The 17,368-nt window shown below is 46.4% G+C and overlaps 1 protein-coding gene across 17 annotated transcripts in view; it reads left to right on the top strand.

Annotated features, from left to right (window-relative positions):
- The window catches only part of RHOBTB1 (Rho related BTB domain containing 1), a 121,144-nt gene extending 105,042 nt beyond the window's left edge, over window positions 1-16,102 (top strand). For all 17 annotated transcript variants that reach the window (XM_046027458.1, XM_046027454.1, XM_046027459.1 and 14 more), the window contains 6 exons: window positions 1,228-2,207; window positions 3,794-3,912; window positions 9,571-9,721; window positions 12,424-12,512; window positions 15,010-15,115; window positions 15,664-16,102. In XM_046027458.1, the coding sequence (XP_045883414.1) occupies window positions 1,228-2,207; window positions 3,794-3,912; window positions 9,571-9,721; window positions 12,424-12,512; window positions 15,010-15,115; window positions 15,664-15,833 (1,615 nt within the window). In that variant the 3' untranslated portion in view covers window positions 15,834-16,102. The remainder of the gene's footprint in view (window positions 1-1,227; window positions 2,208-3,793; window positions 3,913-9,570; window positions 9,722-12,423; window positions 12,513-15,009; window positions 15,116-15,663) is intronic.
- Window positions 16,103-17,368: the final 1,266 nt, after the last annotated feature.

Below are 17,368 nucleotides of genomic sequence, written 5' to 3'. Positions count from 1 at the left end.
GCAGCAGTGAGCACTCTGGCATAAAAGGTGGAGAATCTGAAGGCAGACAGGGAAGAGGCTAATGCACTAGTCCAAGCAAAAGAGGATGAGGGTGTGACTGCAGAGGAGGAAGAGAAGAGAAGCCGTTAGACATGAAAGGAGGCTCTAGATGTGATGGAAGGGACTTAATGGGCTATTGGATGTGGACCATTTAACCAGTTTAGAACTACGGGGTTCTAGACTCTACTTCCTTGGCAGAGCTCTCTTGACAACTTGCAAATGTGACCCGAGGCAAAACCTGAAAACTCCCTGCCTCGGTTTCTTCAGATGGTGAATGAAAATTGCCCCCGCAGGGTTATTGTGAGGCTCAAATGAGAAAAAAAAAGCATATGGATTCATTGTAAGGTTATAATGCGAAATGTAAGCATAAGGTGCTGGTGACCAAAACGAAGGTCGCGAGGATGGTGACTGTGGTAATACCTGGTATTTGTCAGATCCTAACTGTGGGCCAGGTGCCATGCTGAACATATTATCTCACTTCAACTTCTCAGGAGTCCTTTAAAATGTAGGTATTTACTGTTATTATTCCTATTTCACCAGCAGGAAGACCAAGCTTAAAGAGTTTAAGTACCTTGCCCAGGATCCTATAGCTAGTAAATATGGCTCATACTTCAGTTACCGTAGTTACTACTAAAACCTGCAGGAGGTGGGGTGGTGCCTGGGTGGCTCAGCTGGTTAAGCGGCTGCCTTTGGCTCAGGTCATGATCCCAGGGTCCTGGGTTACAACCCCATGTCGGTCTCCCTGCTCAGGGGGAAATCTGCTTCTGCCTGTCCCTCTGCTCTTCCCACATCACTCATACTCTTTCTCTCAAATAAATAAATAAAAATCTTTTTTAAAAAAAAGGCTTGCATAGGACTTTTTTTTTAATACATATTTTTTAAAGATTTTATTTATTTATTTGGCAGAGCGAGAGAGAGACAGCGAGAGAGGGAACACAGGCAGGGGGAGTTGGGAGAGGGAGAAGTAGGTTTGCCACTGAGCAGGGAGCCCGATGATGTAGGGCTTCATCCCAGGACCTGGGGTCATGACCTGAGCCGAAGGCAGACGCTTAAGGACCCAGCCACCCACGAGCCCTACCTGCATAGGACTTTAAAGATTCAGTTCTATTAGATGCTTTGGTAGGCCCTCATTATCATTTTTTTTCCTAAAATGAGGCTGATTGTAACTTTTTAAATCCTCCATTCTAGGCCCATAAAGAGAGGGGATATTCTGCCCCCCGAGAAAGGCCGGGAGGTTGCGAAGGAACTCGGTATACCGTACTACGAGACAAGTGTCTTTGACCAGTTCGGCATCAAGGATGTATTTGACAACGCAATCCGAGCAGCGCTGATTTCTCGCAGACACCTGCAGTTCTGGAAATCCCACCTAAAGAAGGTTCAGAAACCTTTACTTCAGGCACCATTCCTACCTCCAAAAGCCCCTCCGCCGGTCATCAAAGTTCCAGAATGTCCCACCACGGGGACGAGTGAAGCTGCCTGTTTACTGGACAATCCTCTGTGTGCCGACGTCCTGTTCATCCTTCAGGACCAGGAGCACATCTTTGCACATCGAATTTACCTCGCTACCTCCTCTTCCAAATTTTATGATCTTTTTTTAATGGAATGTGAAGAAGCCCCAAATGGGAGTGAAGGAGTTGGTGAGAAGGAGAAGCAGAGCAGGGATGTCCAGGGGCGGGGTTGGAGCCTTGACCCCGACGAAGAGAGGGAGGAAGGCACGCCCAGGACCCCTCAGACCAATCAGTGGAAGTCCTCAAGCCAGAACCTGTCCCAGCAGGAGAGTCCGGGGCTGGAAGGCGAGAGCTCGGTTCCAGAGACACAGACTTTGTCAGGCTGGAGCAAGGGGTTCATTGGCATGCACAGGGAGATGCAAGTCAACCCCGTTTCAAAGCGGGTGGGCCCCATCACCGTGGTCAGGATGGACTCCTCCGTCCAGCCAGGCCCTTTCCGGACCCTGCTCCAGTTTCTGTACACGGGACAACTGGATGAAAAGGAGAAGGACCTAGTGGGCCTGGCTCAGATTGCAGAGGTTCTAGAGATGTTTGATTTGAGGATGATGGTGGAAAACATCATGAACAAGGAAGCCTTCATGAACCAGGAGATTACGAAAGCGTTTCATGTCAGGAAGGCCAATCGGATAAAAGAGTGTCTCAGCAAAGGGACATTCTCAGGTAAGTGGTTCCAACAGTAAAGTCATCCATCCCCTTGGTTGTGTTTTATTAAACATTAGCCTTACATGAGTAGGGCAGAGAATAACCATCACTAAATGCTAATTTTTTTCATGTACCCTTCTAGCTTGCATATATCCATCTATTTCATTCTTATCAGACTTAAAGGCTAAAGATTATTCCATTTTGCAGATGGGGAAAGTGAGGGACAAAGAGTTTAGGTAACTTGTCCCAGGTTATACGGATAGTAAATGGTAGAGGTAGGATTTGCACGCAAGCTTTCCTCTGAAGTGTCCTGGTATCACATGCTTCTCAAAGGTAGGTCACCTTACCCCTGCACCTGAGCCTGAACCAGATCCAGTCAGCTTGATGCCCACGATTCCCTTTCGGAGTCCTTTCCCTGACCGAGTCTACTCTCCACTGACCCTTTTGGCCCTGAAATCCTTGAGATGATATTGGCAACTCTCTGTGTTCCCATCAGGGGTGTCTCATTTTCCCACCTCCTCTCCTTTTCTTTCTCACACTCCTTTACCCTGCTCGTCTACATTTTCCTCGTCCCTTCTTTGTCCTTGATATCCAGGCAGTCGGCTGCCCACAGCATCCTCACACAATTGCTTGCACGGACTTATACTAAATTCTGAAATTGCCCTCTGTTTGTGTGTGTGTATTTCATTGTAAAAATGTGACTTGCTGACTTTTACTTATGTGGACACTTCTGTTTTGTCCTTATCGTTCATAATGCCTGTCCTGATAATACACATTTAGTACTGTACATGTAGTCGTTGATTACTGAGTCTGTTCATTAATTTTAAAGCTTATAAATAATATTTACCTGAACATGGACCATCCTGAAATAGAAGCCATCTTGAAAGATAATGAAAAGCAGTATTGCAAACCTGCAGTAAATTCAACAGTGTACCTTAAGTGGAATGAATTGAATCACCCTCCTCTTAATGCAGAGGCACAGTGACCAAATAAAAAGGGGAACATCAAGTCAATCATCTTTAAAAAAGAAAGAAAGAAAGAAAAAACTATAAATACGATTTAGAGATAGTTGGAAAATTTTGACTATGAACTAGATAATGGATGAAATTGGGGAATCGTTGCTAATTTTCTTAGGCGTGGTAATGATATGATTATCTAGAGAAACGTTCTTATTTTTAGAAAACTTGTGATCAAGTAGTTGGCAGTGTCATGCTATCTGTTGAAAAGTGCACACCTATACACACTCACTCACTACCCATACACACGCACAGCGAAATTAAACATGGAGAAATGTTAACAACATAGTGTTTCTTCCACTGGTCTTTTATTTTGGAAATTTTTTCAAGTAGGGAGGAAAAAATACTCCTCTCCTTCATGTTACTGTATGGTTCAGAGAATTTGCGTTGGGAGCTTATGCATAATCTTAAATGTTTACCCCCAATCCTCGGATGACATAGAAGGAATTGGGTGTTCCAAAGGTGGTGGTTGATGCAAAATCACCAAGTAAAGCTGAGGAAGAGGGAGTATGAGATGTGGGTTGATGAATATGGGGAGACCTGTCCGCAAAGCTGGCTCATGGTTCCGTTTCCTCAATCCCCGGGCAGATGTGACATTCAGGCTGGACGATGGAGCCATCAGTGCCCACAAACCGTTGCTGATCTGTAGCTGCAGGTGGATGGCGGCCATGTTCGGGGGCTCGTTTGTGGAAAGCGCCAACAGTGAGGTATGTGCCTTCTGAAAAGCCCACGTGCTATCTTGATGAAAGTGGGTGTGTTTCCTTAACCAGACGGCTTCCGTTCTGTAACTGCTTCCCTGAATCAGTTCCTTAGGCCATGTCTGTGCATCAGGTCACCCTCTTCTTAACTTTGCAGTTAGGAAGAGCTGTTGTCTGGCTCACTGCTTTCATTTGTAAGCCATGATCCATCGGCTCTCCTTTTTAACAAATGTCAAATCTTGCTTTTTAACAAAAGCAAGATACTGTCAAAATCACATACAACAGGGGCAGAGTCCGTCTTCCAGAAGTTCAAGGTGAAAAGCTTCCTCAGTCATCCACGTCCTGGGCTCAGCTAGCCCCTGACCAGACAGCGGGCCTTATGAAACCGCCTCTCTGGGCCTCAGTCTTCTCCTCTGCCCCACAAGGGACACGTGGGATGGCCTGCTCGAGTGGCAGCGCTCCCCAAGGTACAGCACCGACCTGCCTTTTCCAAGGGTTTGCTAACTGGAGGGAAACAGTAATGGAGCCAATGGTCACTCCCCTGAACACGCGTCCCTTAGGTCTGGTGGAAGCCACTGAGTCACCTCTCAGGCCCCAGCCCTGTCTCCAGAAAAAGGGTCTTCTTAGAGCCAGCCAAGCAGTGTCTTGAAGACCCTCCATGTTCATCTTTTTACGAACTCAGTCGGAAAAGAAAGAAAAATTCCACTCAAGCACTTCTAACTTTAGTCTACAAGAGCAACCATTTTTGTTGAGTTTTGAAAGTATTTTTTAACCGTCTTTAAAAAAAAAAAAAAACACGGGGACATCCCATCAAGTTTATTGTCCTAAGGGGCTTGTTTTGCATATCTCAGCATCTCTCCACACTTTTAAAAGAAATAAGGAAAACAAGAGCTAACTTTTCAAAAGGGCACTCACCCCAGAAATCTGAGCACCCCTATTGTGACCCAGGAGCCTGCATTTGCCTCTCCGAGTAGGGAAGCAGAATCCCAAACCCGGGTGGCTGGGGCCGAGGAGGTCACTAGGCCACCTCCTGCTTCCAGAACAAACTGCAGCTGCTCCTAAACCAAGCCCCGGCAAAAGACTGTCTGCTGTGTGGGGGGAAAGTGTCAGAATTAGCCAGATCACCTCTCTTGGTGAGAGAGGTGATCTGGATTTCTGAATCAGGAGGTCCTCAGCTGTAACTAAGAAAGTCTTTTCCGGGCCATCAGAGGGGTTTCAGAGCCTCTTCCCCGAGACGGCAGCAGCATCGTGGGGGCTGCCCGGTGAAGGACATGGGGTTCGAATCCTGAGTCCTCCATTTACAAGCTGTGTGGCTTTGGGCAAACGACCCCCTTTCTGAGCTCCGATATCCCTGTCTGGAAAGCATGAGGATAACCCACACTGTGGAAGCGAGGTGCAAAAGTCGGTCCTTGCAAATCCCCCTGGGACCATTCAGTAACTGTAGCTGCTGTTAGTCTTATTGGGATGTTGGTAGGGTTAATGTTCTTTCACTCTTACTTCCAAGAAAATCTGGGGAAGCTGCCGATTAACAAAACTTTATCCAAATGGCATTTCACCTGTTGCAGTCGTCTCTGGAGATAAAAGGCCTGGGGAGGCTTGCTCGCCTTACTTTTCCAGCTCACTGAAATATGTGCCGATTGTACGGCAGAGCACCCGCTATTAACAGACCAGAGAAGTTGATCAAGGTCAGGAATCCAGGCACAAAGGGACACTGTCAGAGCTGACCTCACAAATGCTAATCCCCTTTATCCCTTCCCAGAATGGCCCGTAATCGTCTCCAGATTAAAATGTGCAGGAGAGGTGACCAAAACAAAAACTTGGCAGTGAATGTGAACGTATACGTATATGGTGAACAGCCTCTCCCGGAGGGGCCCCCTGTGGAGCATGACCTCCTAGAAAGACTAGGTCATTAGCACGGTGGCTGAGGCTAATAGGTATGGATAGGTGGTTCTACCCAACTTAGAAGACAGAGACCATGGACCCAAGCAACCGAAGGTCTGTGCCAAATCCCTGTAGCCAGTGTGTTGAGAATGTCATGAGCTGTTGACACGTGTGCCGCTGCCTGCCCCTTCCCTTGATTTCCCCTGTAGACTATAATGGTTATGTCATTATGAACTCTCTTCCCACCTTGACCTTGAGCAAGCAGCCGACCCTCTCCAAACCTGTGTGCTCACCTGTGAAATGGGGGATAACAAGAGAAGCGTCTTCAAAGGCAGATTAGTCAGGAGAACACGTGTATAAACATAGAATTTGGTGCTTGAAACATCAAGAAATATTGGTGACTATTGTCGTGAAGGATTCTTGCTCAGTTCTTTCCATGAGGGATTAAAAATCTTTGTCCCCTGAAAGCCCTAGTTAAAAAGCCCCCGGATCCCTTCCTAAACTAGCAAAGTGTGGTTAGAGGGATCATGGGGAGGGAGGAATTTCAGTTAATATTTCACGACTGGTATGGCCTTGTATTGGCACTTGGGATCTGTCCTTTTCTAGCACACCTATTAACTCTTCATTGTCTTGTGAAATTGTGAAGTGAATTGTGAAGACTTGGAGTCTTGTGAAGACTTCCCCTTCACAGTTCAGTTTTGGGGTTTTTTTGCATTAATAGAATTCTCATGCATATCCAGAAAGGAATAAAATATACATTGATGTTACTTTAACATTTTTTTCACTTAATATTTAAGAAGACATTGTATTTCACTTATATTTTTCTCATTACTTTTAATGTAGCAGTAAGCATAATTCTCTCCCCAGAGGTACTCAGCAAGTGGTTCATTAAAAATGCATGCCTGGCTTGTAGTAAGCAATGCTCTGGGTTTGGAATACTTTCTCATTCTCTATGAGACCGCCTCTAATTATAAGCCTAATAGTCTGAGCTGATCTTCACAAATAAAATTTTAAACCAACAGAACTGGAATATGGGAAGTTGTTTAGGATAGCATTATATTCTCTTTGCTGGCTTTTTTTTAAGGTACACCCAGCAGTGTAGCATGCAAAATTCTTAATTCCATCTCTTATGTAACTTTATGTTATTTTTAAAAGTTCCATGAAATGATCTCTCCATTGTTATACGTAAACATTAAAATCACAGAAACGGTCTTTTTTTAAAAAATGAGGAAAAAAGGTGCAGGTTCTGAACATGGTTTTAGTGTATTCTCATTCGCTCTGAGGATCCCGAGCATTATTTGCCCAACAAAGCCATCGCTTCAGAAAAACTGTTAGCATCGTGTTGTGCAAGAAGGAAAGAGCAGGTCATGGATGACTACAAACGTCAGAACACGCCGAGGACATTGGAAGTATCGGGGTGGGGCTGCTTACAGGAATTTGTCATCTCCTGCTGCCAGGAATAATTTCTTCTCACTTAGGATGTTCATTTTGTCGTGACTTAGAACACACTCTTACCAAATAACGCTAAGGTAGTCCAGGTATCTTCAAAATCCAGAGTCTCAGTGGAGAAGAAAAAACTGTAGGTATCACCTCTTTCAAATCCCCCTCCCCCAGGTAACAGATGAGGAGACTGAGGATCAGAGAGGGCCACTGATTTGCCAGAGGTCACACCCATTCTAGTGACAAACCCCAGGGCCCTTACCTTGCCCCTGGCATCTTACCAGGTAAGAGCCCCAGGCTCTTACCTTGTCTTCCAAGCCACTATTTTCCAAAACAGCAGACGTCCCCATAGCGGAGAGCGGGTGTTCACGGAAAGCTCTGAAACTGTTTATATTTACGATCACTAATACTTTATAGCACTTAGGACTTTGTAAAACGTATATACTTTTCGCTATCAAAATGGTCCAGATTTTAAAGTTTCACAACTTCGGCTATCTAGAAAACTGTACTAATCCAGATCTGAGCTGTATGAGATAAACGCGTGTGTCAACGTATATGTGCGTAAGCATATACACAAGTGTGACTGGTAACTGATGTTAGAGTCACTGGAACAGCAATTAATTATAATACAATGGCTTGTTTGTTTTCAAGTAGCCTCAGTAACAGTTTCTTCTTGCCAGGTTATATCTATTGTCGAGGCTGTGCTAGAAACTTGAAATGATGACACTTGTCAAATCCTTGATGGTTATAACCCCTGCAGCTTATGTACCAGATCATAATTGTTCTCATTGACTATGAAAGGGGGTGGATGTGCAATTTTCTTACTAATTCTGGGAGGTTTGGGGGCGGGGGGACTTCCCTTTGATACATTAAGAGAAAGCTCGGTCTGCCAGGATGTTCCCTCTGAGGTGGCTGGTGACTGTGCAGAAGGATAATGTAGGTTGCCATAGCTTAAATGATTCTGGAACCACGACCCAAGAACTCATTGGCCATAAGCCCCATGTAGATTGTGGAGGTAATATATATGTAAAGAGAAAGATTAGATATATAATGTAGATATAATCATGTGTAAAAGAGATATACTCATATATCTTCATATGGTATGTAGAGGTTTATTAAGTACCAGAAATAGGCAGCTAATAACTGTTCATCCTTTTGAATGTAGAAGTCTAGTTCTTGAGAACTGTTAGTGAGATATGGTACTTTATTATACCATGACCCAAACCTTTGCTTCCATGCCTTGCAGAGTTTCTTGTATGACAGCAGTCCTGAGCAGAGACCTTAGAATTATAATACTCCCTAGGTTCACCTCCCAGTCACTTACTAGCTTCGTGACCTTGGATAAGGGACTTACCCTCCATGAACCTCAATTTCCTTCCCTGTAAAATGGCAAAAATAATAGTTTTTTCTCCGAGGGAGAATATCAGGATCTGATTAGATACTGTGTGTGGGAAGCTTGGCACAGTACCATGTGTGTAGGAAGGCTTCCATTAAGGTTAATTTTTATCACCATCGTGATGCCAGGAGTCAGTGTCAATGGGGCTGTCCTGTACTATACCAGGACGCATCCTGTGGGGTTCGTTTGAGTCTATGCTGCTAAGATCCCTCACCCTGGCACTCTAGCGCACTCTAGCAGGTATCTGTGTTGGCGAGAACTACAGGTGCTCAGGAGGTCTCGAGTTAGGTGACTCCTACAAAGGAGAGTTTACCAGTCCCCACCAACCCTTCCCCACGTGTGCCAGGTAAGGAGTTCTCCAGATTCTCGGAATCTACTGATAACCTGATAATGTTCCAGTCATTTTGAATCCATGCGGTTGTGCCACAGGAAAAATAATGAACTGTGTATACTGTGTTTGCATATATTGATAGAACGTTGGACTCAAGCCAGTCACTGTGGCAACTAGGGTTGCTCAGCCCGTGTTTTGACATCTTGGAGAGCAGGGCTCTCTCGTGTGTCAGCAACAGTATGGTCGGCAGCTCCCCCTCACCTGTCATGTTGCTAGGAGATTTCTTTCCCCACAATAGGGTATTAGAAGGTACTTGGCAAGGAGAGCCCATAATGTCATCATACATTTACAGCCCATTTGTCTGATTTATGAGTCCAAATAGCCATTTAAAAATTCCAAATCAGGCTTCGTCGGGCAGCCCCACTCCTTTGTCATCTACAAATCAAACTGTTATGTTTAAAGCAGTAAGCAGCGAAGGACTTCGACGCATGGCCTCAAAGCAGGTGTCCCAGACTTGCCGATACCGGATTGTAAGGTTGGGATATTTATAAGCAGTAGAGCCTGGAAATGCCCCCACTTCTTTCTTCAGCAGAGCTGAGCTTCTCAAATAACATTACAGGTGTATCTCCCGAACATAAACAAGATGTCAATGCAAGCGGTCTTGGATTATCTTTATACCAAGCAGTTGTCACCTAATTTGGACCTGGACCCACTGGAATTAATTGCCTTGGCAAACAGATTCTGCCTGCCACACTTGGTTGCACTTGCAGGTAAGTGTGATGACTCGGGGCCATGCAGGGTCCGACTGTCAAATTTATCAAAATCACATTTAGGCAAAAATAACATTTCCGGGGAATAAAAATTTAATTTTTATCACCGAGTATAGGACTGCCCTGTGCAGGGTGATATAAATTGATCAAATATATCAGACAGCCCAGTTCAATTCCACAAATGTTTCTTAAGCACCTACTTTGTGGTAGACCCTGTAGGGGGGGACACAGTTATCTGGAGACCCACACGCTGTGCTCTCTGCCTCATTTGTGGGACATGAGATTGGAAATAAAACCACTGTGTCCATGTTATTCCCCTGATGTGTGCTCAGACACGGTCTTTCAGAAGAGCAGAAGGAAGCCGCGGTGGAGAATGTAGGCTGCAGAACCAGACTGCCCGGGTTCGGATCCCGACTCTGCCGTTTACCGGCGGGATGACTTCATGCTTCACCACTCTGTGTCTGCTCTCTCTCTCTCTCTCTCGCATGGGGATCATGTTATTCTCCCATAGAGTTGTTACAAAGATTAAGGAGTTAAGATATATATAAAGTTCTCGGAACAGTGTCTGGCACCTAGTAAGCATTATGTAAGTGGGTTTTTTTTTAAAGCTATTTTAGAAAATGTTCTGACATTGTCAAGAGCATTTTGGGAGAAAGAAGAAAGGGGGGACTTGGCTTCCCTTCCCAAAAATCCTATGCATCCTTTCTGGATTTGTTCAGTTGTTAGGCTGAAGCAGGTCTGCAAAGGATACATATGTATTATTCACGTACCTGTTTCTTAAATGTCAGCCTTCAGCTTCCTTCACAAGAGGGCTCAGTTAGCGGTCTGGGCGTTTGTCACTACATTAGCTGACTCCTGCTAGCCGTGAAAGCAGAGATAGTGGCAGTTTTGGACACTGGTCTACCTGTCCCCACCCCACAGCAAAGTGCCTGAGCGTATTAGCTTCCCAATAAACACCTGTCGAATCACAAAGTGAATGAAAATGAATGTTTGAACAAACCAACTGGTCATTCCACACTTGACTTTCCAGCAGTATCTTTAGAAAGGAATGTATTTCTCCGGACTCCAGGTTTCTGCTACCTCGGCCAGCTGGAGACCCAAGTTCTCTCCTTGCCTCACTTCTTCCCCCACTGGATAGAAAGATAGAAAGAGCTCATCGAGGCACTGCTGTTCAGGTAGAGGTTCTGATCCGTTTGACTCTCCAGTGTTTACAGTGTTATCCTTTGAGGATGAAATTGATTTTTTTTTTTTAAAGGCCAAAAACAATTTGGAACTAAATGTGTTGAGCAGGGGTTGTGATAAATATTGAGCTAGTGCAGTTTTTGCTTAAACGTGAAGTAAAGGTGAGGAAAACGCAAGACTGACCTCTCTGTGAAAGGAACTGGATCAAAGAGAGGTTCTGGGGTGAACTGCAGACTTCCACGACTGTTTCCTTTTGTTATTAAAAGCCGTTACTACTGCTTTGGTTACATATACAGCTGCCTAAGAGGATCCCTGTCATCATTTAAAATGTTCGGTAAGTATCAAGTGTTCAGAACATGGTTTTTAAAAAATCAGTTTCTGGGGTAAAAATGCGTTGCAAGCCAACGTGTTAGCTAAGGATCAAGAAATGTTGCTGTTACCTAGAATCAATAAGCCTGATGACTTCTTCGGAAAATGTAGTCCCAATAGTTCTTTGTCAATCCAGCAGACGAAAGCTGTGCCCAGGGAACCATTCCCATCTAGATATTATATTGACCCAAGCACGTAGAACAGAAGGTAAGCGGGGTCAGGACAGTTTACTGGATTAGAAGAACAGACACAATGCTAGAGATGAAAAGAGTGCCTCGACCTCAAGGAGCTAGGAACGTGGACCTAGACTGTGTCCACATGCGTCAGTCCCAGAGGCAGGAGACCGCTCTGTCTCAGAACCACAGTTTAAATTCAGCTTAGAAGTCCTGGGCACAGCTCCCAGGCAGAAGTGGCTCTCCCAGCTAGATTTTTGTTACTTCCTGTTGAAAGCTTCCCGCTCCCCACTCCCCCCCACCCCAGTCTTTAGAATCTAACAGGCTGAACAATATGTCACCCATCCGCAGCTGTTGAGAAAGACATCTGCGTTCACATCTTGTTAATTCCCCATATGGACTCATTCCTGTCACTCAGTCCTTCCACTCTTAGAGACTATTGAGAATTGAAGTGATACGAGTGGGGAAACCGTCAAATGGGAAGATGCTGGAGAGTCTAGAGGATTCTAGGAAAGCACTGGATGGACTGTCTAGAGCAACACTAGCCAATAGAACTTTCCGCAATGATGGAGATGTTCTGTGTCTGCATTGCCCAATACAGGTGTGGCTGTTGAGCACTTCGGTGTGACTAGGGTGGCTGAGGGTGTGACTTTTTAGTTTTATTCAATTTTAATGTGAGTTTCAGTCGCTCATCTGGCCAGTAGTCACCATACTGGACAATGAAGGTCTGCAGGAGTCCGGCTATTCCAGAAGTGCCAACAAGTATCCCAGAATCATCGGTGCAGTGGCCAGAGACCAGAACTACCCATGCCGAAAGGCCTCCGGCACAGTGGGCCCTGAGTTCCGTTCAGATGTGACTGCCCAGAGCCATGTCACATATTCTTCTCCTCTTAGGTGGTCCCGGATGAGACTGTCTAGGTGAGGTGACTGGCTTGCAAGGGTATGGTTCAACTTTCTACTATTCCCTTTCTTCCCCAGAGCAGTATGCTGTCCAGGAGCTGACCAAGGCCGCGATGAGTGGCGTGGGCATTGACGGCGAAGTGCTCTCATATTTGGAATTGGCCCAGGTTTGTAACAATTTGCCTTTCACCTTTTAAGTGTGTTCAACCAGTTCATTTAATGCTGATGAATCATTCCACGGTTGCATCTGTCTAAATAAAGATGTCACCACCGAGTCACAGAGGGCCCTGTGTACACTGAGAAGATCTGAGAGTTTCACGTTTCATGCACCATTCCCCCTGCTGGGCTTCGTTTGAGAAAACAACACGGACCCTACCCCACGCCAGCCCCATTGTCCCCCGAGGCACCAGCTTCACATGTGGGAGAACAACTTGGGGCATGATAGGGGAAGGTTCTCTCTCTCCTTGTTTGAATTCTTGGACACGTATTGACCAAGATCAGATGGTTTCTAGAACTCCAAGAAGCCCTGTAATGCCCCACCTCTCACTGTAGTTCTCCTGGGGTTTTCCAAAATCAGTATTTGTTTAATATGAATATTGTGATTCCATAATCCCTGTAAACACCTGCACTCTTCCAGAAGGGCCCCGAGATCCGACTTCAGCTTTGTCACAAATAACCTCCTCAAAGTGCCAAGCTAAACTCTGCCTCGTTTCCTTATCTATAAGGAGTGGGGTTGATAATTCACATCCTATCAGCCTTACAGATTATCTTGAGAATCAAGTGGGAGACAATGTTCAAGAAAAGCGGTGAAGCGTAGAATCCCTCACATGAGCAGGGTGCTTTGTTCCTGGCATAGACTTAACAGGCAATGAGTTTACACTCTGAAGGAACGAAGAAAACATTCTTCAGTCCTGTCTTCAGCCCACCGGGTTTGGTTTTCTTTTTTCTTTGCTCCCTCTCTGTTAGGGCCTTGGTTTACTAAGCCTTAGGTCAGGTGATTTGAATGACTCTTTCTCAGTCAAGGGAGAGGAGGTGGCTTCAGAGAGAGGAGGGAGGCAAGTAGCAGGCCAAGTTGCTGTTCTACCTGTGGCCCTAGGAACGGTTCAGACTGAAACGGGGAAAAGGCAGAATCGGACTCGACAGCAACCCGCTGGTTCGGACTTACACAACAAGTTTTTGTTGTTTTCTCCCTCTTGTGTCCGGCACCGCCCGAGACAAAAGGACAGGTGGCTATAAATGGCAGATTCTCTGCCCTCAAGGCAATCATAGACAGGAAGAGAAATAGAAAGAAGGCCACGTTATTAAAATCCAACGTGAAAAACAGCCTTACAGAGGTTACAGTCTCAAAACAGGTCCGGGGCACAGTTTATGACTTGCGCTCTCTCCCGTAAGTACTGCTCCTGCAGGAAAATGAAATGACCCAGCATTGCATCTAGGGCCCATGTACTTGAGATAGTGATTTGCAGTTGTGTTTGTTTGCTCTGGGTCCCCCACCCTGACAAGCCTCAGCAGGAAGAACTCTCTGGGAGACCCTCACCTGCTAGCATGCCAGGTTTATTTAGCCATCAGCGTGCGGACAGGTGGAACCCGATCTGTTGCATTTTCCAATGTCCATAGTATAAATACGCCCGGCTGGCCGATTTGAACAACATGAAATTGCCTGCCTCGGGGTAGGGAAGAAATGGGCACCATTGACGCTCTTGGGCAGGTCCAAGCCACCTTCAGGACACCGGTGCCCAAGTCTCACTTTCAGAAAGAAATCTGATCTCAAGAGTCTTAGGCTGGAAGCACCAGCAAAAATGATCCAACATGTTGGGGTTGCAACTCTCAGAGTTTCTTGAGTTATTTTCTGAGGACATCTGCTTTTATATGGGCCTTTGTTCACAGCTGAGATGTGGGCCTCCGAGGAAGCACCCTGTAAGGTTTCAGGGTTTCGCTTGATGAAAGAAACCCCAAGACCCACAAACTGAATGGATAGCTGAGGACACAGACAGAGCGTGGGGTGGGGTGGGGGAGACTTGCCAAATAGGGAGGACTGGGGAGGTGACTGTGGCATTTTGAGCACCAAGTCTGTTTTGGTCACAACTCCCTCAGCTGCTCCCTCCCCCCGAGCATCTGCTCAGAAAGGAGACGTTGTGGTGAGTCGGGTCCCTGCCCCCCTGCCCACACCGCCCGCTCTTCTTATGTAACCAAAGGACAGGTACAGGACAGTCACACATTCCTCAGTCTCTTCTTTCAGGTCTTTGGCCCCAGCAAGGCAAGCTCTGACCTGCCACACAGAGCGCTCCGCTTGGCTTCCTTAACCAGAGTCCATGTCGCTGCCCTGGGGTCGGCTGGCACCTTCCAGAGGCCACAGTCATGTATCACTCTCAGGCCAGCGGTGGGGGAGGCTGGGAGGTGAGGGGTGCTTTCACCTCCTGATCTGATACGGTGATTATTTTTGGTGCACCTGTCACAGGGGTGAGGAGGGGGGGTGCCAAGTGCTATATTGGGCTGGCATCGGCACCATAGCCGAAGTCATTAACACTGTAGTCAAAACAAGAGATTTGCTGAATCAGTTGCCCGTGCCCTTTATCTCTGTCACCCCTAGGTGGGCTGATGATTTCTCTGCAGGCCCACTTTAGAAAGTAGAGTCTGACCCCCTTTTTGGTCACTTCCCTGTAGTTCCACAATGCCCACCAGTTGGCCGCCTGGTGTCTGCACCACATCTGCACGAACTACAACAGTGTGTGTTCCAAGTTCCGCAAGGAGATCAAATCGAAATCTGCAGGTGAGACCACGGGTGCCCACTGGTCCGGGTCTCATTGCCTCTGACTGACCACCTCCCCATGCCCCTGAGCAGGTGTCCAGGCGGCAGGCAGCTCCGGGAGAAGTCCTTGTGATTGGCTGGCCATCCCATGCCTGTGACATGACATCGGAATTGTGGGGTGGGGATTCTCTATATTCTCTATGACAAACTTCATGCTTGGGGGGTTTGGGTGGAGTGGGATCCAAGGTTCCCTGCCACAGAGCATGTGGAAGTGGTGGGCTCTCCCTTGTCTAGGGAGCCCTGGCAAGGCGCAGGCTTCCGCTTAGAAACCAAGTGGTCCTGGGTTCAGGTTCTCCGTGCCCAGCTCCTTCCGGCAAATGATTCTAACTCTCGAAATCTGAGTGTCACAATCTGCAAATGGTCCTGTCCCTGACCCGTAAGCCCCACACACCGGCTTGTTGGGAGGATGTACACGGGAGCATAAATGAGAAGCCTGGGGCACAGAACCTAGAACGCAGAAGCCCTCAGCCAACAGCAGGCCTCAATACCTGCATGCTTTCCTTCCCCAGACAACCAGGAATACTTTGAGCGGCACCGCTGGCCGCCGGTGTGGTATCTGAAGGAAGAAGACCACTACCAGCGTGTGAAAAGGGAACGCGAGAAGGAAGATATTGCACTAAATAAACATCACTCGAGACGAAAGTGGTGCTTCTGGAATTCGTCTCCAGCGGTCGCCTGAGGAGGAAGAGAGACAAAAATCAGTAATCTGACACACCACTTTTAAAGGCACTACTGTAAAGTTAGTCGTATTATTAGCGATAAGTCGTAGTTCAGGTTTCAGGCACTGATCTCCCTCCACGGTTGTGCATTTATAACTTTGTTGGGATCAAAGCACGAGCTCCCCACCAATGAGCCTGGACAAAAAAAGGGAAGTTGATGCTCACTGCATTCCTTAAACTTATATGTATATTTTTTTTGTTAGAAGGCTTAATAAACTTTAGTCCGTTATTCCGTTTCTTTTTATACAAAGGAAAAAAAAAATCCAGCTTTCAAGTTTCAGAGTCCAAATTGGAAAATATTTTTATATGATCTCTTGTATTTTGTTGAAATGAAAATACTATGTATTACTTTATTTTACGGGCCACAAATTAACCGTGAAGTTCGCCCTGTGATCCTCTTTGCCCACATGACCACCAGGCATTATTGCATAATTAGAGGGTTATCCTCTCGTTGCAAAGTACAGGGCTGGAATGAAATTCCCCCGAGCGCAAGTTAGCGTTTAATCTTTGTTCTGCCGACTAACACTGGTATAATTACCAAGTCAACTCCAAGAATGTGTATTTTACAGTATTTGCCATGTAAGTGCTAGTAATTATATGGTTCTCTGTGCCATGTAAAATATAGTAATACGGAGTCTTCTGTTGTTTCAAATGTCCAGATTCAAACGGATAATCTTCATAATCACGAGAAGGGCTTATTCAATCCCAGCATTAGCCAGGGCAAACCCACCGGTGGACCTGAACACAAGAGCTAACGGAAGAGCGTTGGTGTCTGGGTGGCTGTGGGAGGGTTTGCGTCTCTCCGTGTTCCTGGATCTTGCCGTGCTTCTGTGCACAGATTCTTCAAAGACTTGAACTGAGATGGGCAGGGGAGGGATCCCCAGCCTTCGGCCCATCATCTGCAGGCCCGTCACATCTCACCCCGGAAACAGGCTTCCTCAGGTCTCTCACCTGCAGCCAACTTCACTTTGTAAGACACGCGTTTTTAACTCTTCCCAGGGAAAATCCAGGCCACTGTAGCAGTAGGCTTAGGCAGACCAACCCACCCCCGCTGAAGGTCAGCGGGGCCTGTGAAGGCGCAAAGCTGGAGGCTGGGTCGTCTGGGGTCCCTGCATTCTCCAGCGCGGACAGGAATCTTATTCCAAGAGTCTAGGAAATGGTGCTATTGCGAGTGAGTCCTGCCTGACCCTTTGTCGTTTGGAGTTTTCAGTGTTAAAACAGAAAGTACCGAGCAGGGGAGCTTGGGAGAAGCAGTCAGTCGTTGCTTCTCTGTACATTAAAAGGTTACAGCACTCACGCAGAACATTTTAAGGCCACAGCGCCGCGCCTGCCGTGGGATGTGGCATGGCGGGGACGGGGCCGATTTTGTGGGGAGGTCAACTTACTGATGCTAAAGGCTGTTGATTTTTTTTTCCTAGCTTTCAGAAGTTGGAAAAGAGACAGTTGAGTCCAAACCCCAATGTTGACAACCATATGCATTTGAAAATCTATCCAG

Source organism: Meles meles, chromosome 13 (genome assembly GCF_922984935.1).
Source record: "Meles meles chromosome 13, mMelMel3.1 paternal haplotype, whole genome shotgun sequence".
Classification (NCBI taxonomy): Eukaryota; Metazoa; Chordata; class Mammalia; order Carnivora; family Mustelidae; genus Meles; species Meles meles.
This window is presented reverse-complemented; position numbering and strand designations above follow the sequence as displayed.